General features: G+C 35.9%; 2 protein-coding genes across 3 annotated transcripts in view; both read right to left on the bottom strand.

Annotated features, from left to right (window-relative positions):
• The window catches only part of LOC100168297 (dynein assembly factor with WDR repeat domains 1), a 20571-nt gene that overhangs the window by 7504 nt on the left and 9210 nt on the right, over nucleotides 1-3857 (bottom strand). For both annotated transcript variants that reach the window (XM_029490450.1, XM_029490451.1), the window contains one exon: nucleotides 3099-3221. The gene's annotated coding sequence lies outside the window, so the exon portion shown is untranslated. The remainder of the gene's footprint in view (nucleotides 1-3098; nucleotides 3222-3857) is intronic.
• The window catches only part of LOC115034162 (dynein assembly factor with WDR repeat domains 1-like), a 9759-nt gene continuing 8933 nt past the window's right edge, over nucleotides 3032-3857 (bottom strand). Inside the window, exon 4 of the mRNA XM_029490002.1 lies at nucleotides 3032-3221. Within this exon, the coding sequence (XP_029345862.1) occupies nucleotides 3032-3221 (190 nt within the window). The remainder of the gene's footprint in view (nucleotides 3222-3857) is intronic.

A 3857-nucleotide genomic window follows, 5' to 3' on the forward strand; every position in this document is an offset into this window, starting at 1 on the left:
AAACTACTCATCAATGATAAAAAAATAACCCGGTATATAAGATCCATACCATAACACAGCCAATTGCTCCTCCCCCCCCCCCCTCACCAGGTACTGTGTGTGTCTGGGAGACGTTTGCACCTGCTGATATGATTTTAAGAGTATGCGTACCACTGTACCAGGGGTGGACTGGGAATAAAATTGGCCACGGGGAAACAGAAAATTCGGCCCAATTTCGGGCTAATACCTAATAATATATTTATAAGTTATCGTAGGGCTGGTGATAATTTTATGTAAGTTTTCCAAGAGATCCCGTCCCGCAAGTTTAAGTAATTCCACGTTTATATTGTCCTCTCCTGGTGCTTTATTATTCTTCAAGGATTCTTCAAGGATTACCTTCGTCATCAATCATAAGGTAGGTACCTACGAGATTTAAAACTGTCTTTCACTGATATACACTTTTCAAAAAGCAATCTCGGGTTTTTCTTAGGTATATGCTTCAATGTAATTTAGATTGTTTTTTTTCTGATTAATTTATTTGATTTTGTACGAAGTTCTGTGTATTAATAATATTATCAAATAAAAACCAAATATTATATAACATAACATACAATTTTATTCGTCTAAATTTACAGATACAATATACATTCTACATAATATACAATTTAAATTTTACATAATATACAATTTACACTTTATATAATATTATACATTATTACGGCAGCATAGCCACAATTTATAATTATTTACGTGTCCAAATACTATCGTAATAAAACCATATTATAAACCATAGTATTCGCCTGCGCGGTCGATCGCACCACAACAAAACATACGTCTGACGAACCGCTTCGTCCGGTTCCACAGCGAACGGCGCGGACGTCTAGGCTTGACCGTGGTTACCGCCAGGTCCGTCCTCGCGTCACTACGGCCACTGATGGTTACCGTATCCGTTTTCATAAGCCGCACTCCGGCTTCTACCGGTGGCAACGGCGACGAGACGGATAACGGCGTCTCGATCTAGCAGTCATCTTTTGCAGTGTCAGGTGGCATCAATACCAAATCAGACGATTCGGCAAGTGATGGTGAATCCGTCGAAACTGGCAACTCCGTAACGAACGACAATCCAGTTTCGGGAGCATCACCCGAGGAATATTCACGCACGGCTATATTAGGTAAAAACGTAGATCTCTTGTTCACCGGCAAACTATGGACACCGCTGCTTTCCGACGGTTTCAGCATATTTGACCAGTGATTGTCGACAGCCGATACCATCAAGTCGGGCATGGATTTCCAACCGACCCATGTAGGTGCTTCGTCCGCGGACTTTGTCAGCAAGTCAATATTAGTTGGTAAAGACACAGATATCTTGTTCACCGGCAATCTATGGAAATCACAACTCTCGAGCAGTTTTGGTCTATTCGACCGAGGATCATCATAAACCATATGCATCGTTTCAGTCTCGGATATTAACTTGATATCAGCTGACGACTTCTTGTCTTGAGCGGCAATATTTGACATATTGAAATTTGATGATGTACGTGGAATAAATATATTATACGGAAATTCGATTTTAACTTTTATACCGTAGGTATTAGCAATTATTCGGGATTTTCGTAACCAATGAATACTGATAATTAATTTTACTATGACATAGACACGAATTAAAGATTTTCCAAACATTTTTGTTTGTTTTTTTTTTATTTTTGTAAATATGAATGTATCTACATTTTTAACATATGTTATACAGTATAACAATTATTTATTAAATTATTATTTTTTAGTTATAGGTACCTACCACTCAAGTATAAATCTAAAAGTGATTTTATTATTTAGTGGGTGGGGGGTTAATGAGTTGGATTCGTATTTGTTCATAATGGATTCCCGCGTAATGTGTTTCACGAAAGAAATTATTACATCCAATGTGATACGATTTTCGAGTAGGTAGGTATTATCGCGGGCAAGCTTTGTCGGGACGGGCTCGTGGACAATTTTGTAGACGTGTTTTCCCCCGAAGGCCGGTGGTGGTTTGTACGGGAATAGAAGACTCTGATTGAAGCTCGAATTATTATCTCTAGGTGAGGTGGGTTGGACCAGGTAACCGAACTTGGTTGTGGGTCATCAAAGAATACAGTCCAGCGATCCTTTTTGCGTTTGAAAATTATAGTATTGGCCACGCATAGCTTTAAAATCACTCACTGTAGTTAAGAAAAAACAATATCATAATTTATATCGCCACTGGTTAATTTTATACATATATTATCAATGATATTATTCTCACATAATTTAAACCAAATTCCTGAAATATATACGCATTTATGTGTCTGCTGGTTTAATTAATGTTGAATAAATTAGGGCTGGTTTTCGGTATATCGATAATTACCGGTATTTAAAAAATACCGATAATCGGTATTTTTGGTATTTTAGAATACCGGTATACAGTGAATCGGTAATTACCGGAAATACCGTATATCTACTTTAATTATTTATTATTTTTATATAATCGTGATGACATAATATAAATTATAATAACGCTATCCTAGGTTGGAAACTTGGAATCACTAACAAATTTGGTGAGGTACGATATTTCCGGCAATATACCGGTTATAAACAAATACCGGATACCGGTATCAACATTTGAAATACCGCCAGCCCTAAGTTATCGCCCCTAATTGTAGGATCGGCCACCCACCATCCTAGCCTATTATATAGGTACCTATATAATATATAGATCCGTGAGTCCCTGTACAGACTATAGGGTGATTTATTTGTCACACGAAACTCAGACTCTAGTTGTACCTAGTTATAGTGCACGAGTTATAGATTAAGTAGGTTATACCTACTGTAGTACTGTTGTAGGTAATAGGTATATTGTAGATCGAGTATTTTGCTATAAAAAAATAACCCTGTACATAGAATTATAATAGTTATGCCGTTATGGTGATATGGATCATGATGAATGTATCATGTTCGGTGTGTCGGTGTACCACCCCTGGTTATACATGAATGTATACCTACTTGCAAGTCACTTACATTGCTATGCTACTTACTATGCCTAATTAGGCATATCGTGCCATGGTGGGTAACGATGCTCGCCACAAACACATTCGTGTGATACTAACCTTCCCGAAATTGCCAATGACACAACATACACTGCGTTCTCATGTCCGATGAGCGTTGATGTCTCTTCACCCGTCCGGGTGTTCCAAATCTTGCATGTTCGGTCATAGCTTCCTGTGGCGCAACTACAAAACACGCGCAAATCCGGTTATTCATATTTATATTCTATGAATTTCGACTAAAGACCGAAATATGCCAATGTACAAATACTACGGAGTAGGGCTGCGCGGTTATTTTATATAATCTATAATTTTAATCGATTATTTTCATATTTTATAAATAATTAATATAATCGAAATTCGATTAGTCGATTAATCGATTTTTTTTTATAAATAATCGAATAATCGAAAATTAATTATAATCGAAAATAATCGAAAAATTAATTATAATCGAAAATAATCGAAATTTAATTATAACTGAGATTTATTTGGTGTTTTGAAGTTTCAAACTATTTTCATCAAAAAGTTAAGACACAACTAATAAGTTGATATTGTAATGCAATTATTATTTCAAATAATTATTTTTTATAGTTAATAATAGGAATATGTAGAAATACTTAACAGAGTAATCAAATGGTACCATGATATGAGTGGTTGGTAAGAGTATGACCTATGGACAAAATGGGTAGAATAGTATACACATAGACCAATTATCTCAATGGAAAGGGTTTTTTTTAAGATAGAGGAGCAACATTTTTTTGTTTTTATATTTGGTCAGTGCCCAGAAGTGTTCATAAATATACTAAATTGAATTGGTCTCTG

Source organism: Acyrthosiphon pisum, chromosome A2, assembly GCF_005508785.2.
Source record: "Acyrthosiphon pisum isolate AL4f chromosome A2, pea_aphid_22Mar2018_4r6ur, whole genome shotgun sequence".
NCBI classification, from domain to species: Eukaryota; Metazoa; Arthropoda; class Insecta; order Hemiptera; family Aphididae; genus Acyrthosiphon; species Acyrthosiphon pisum.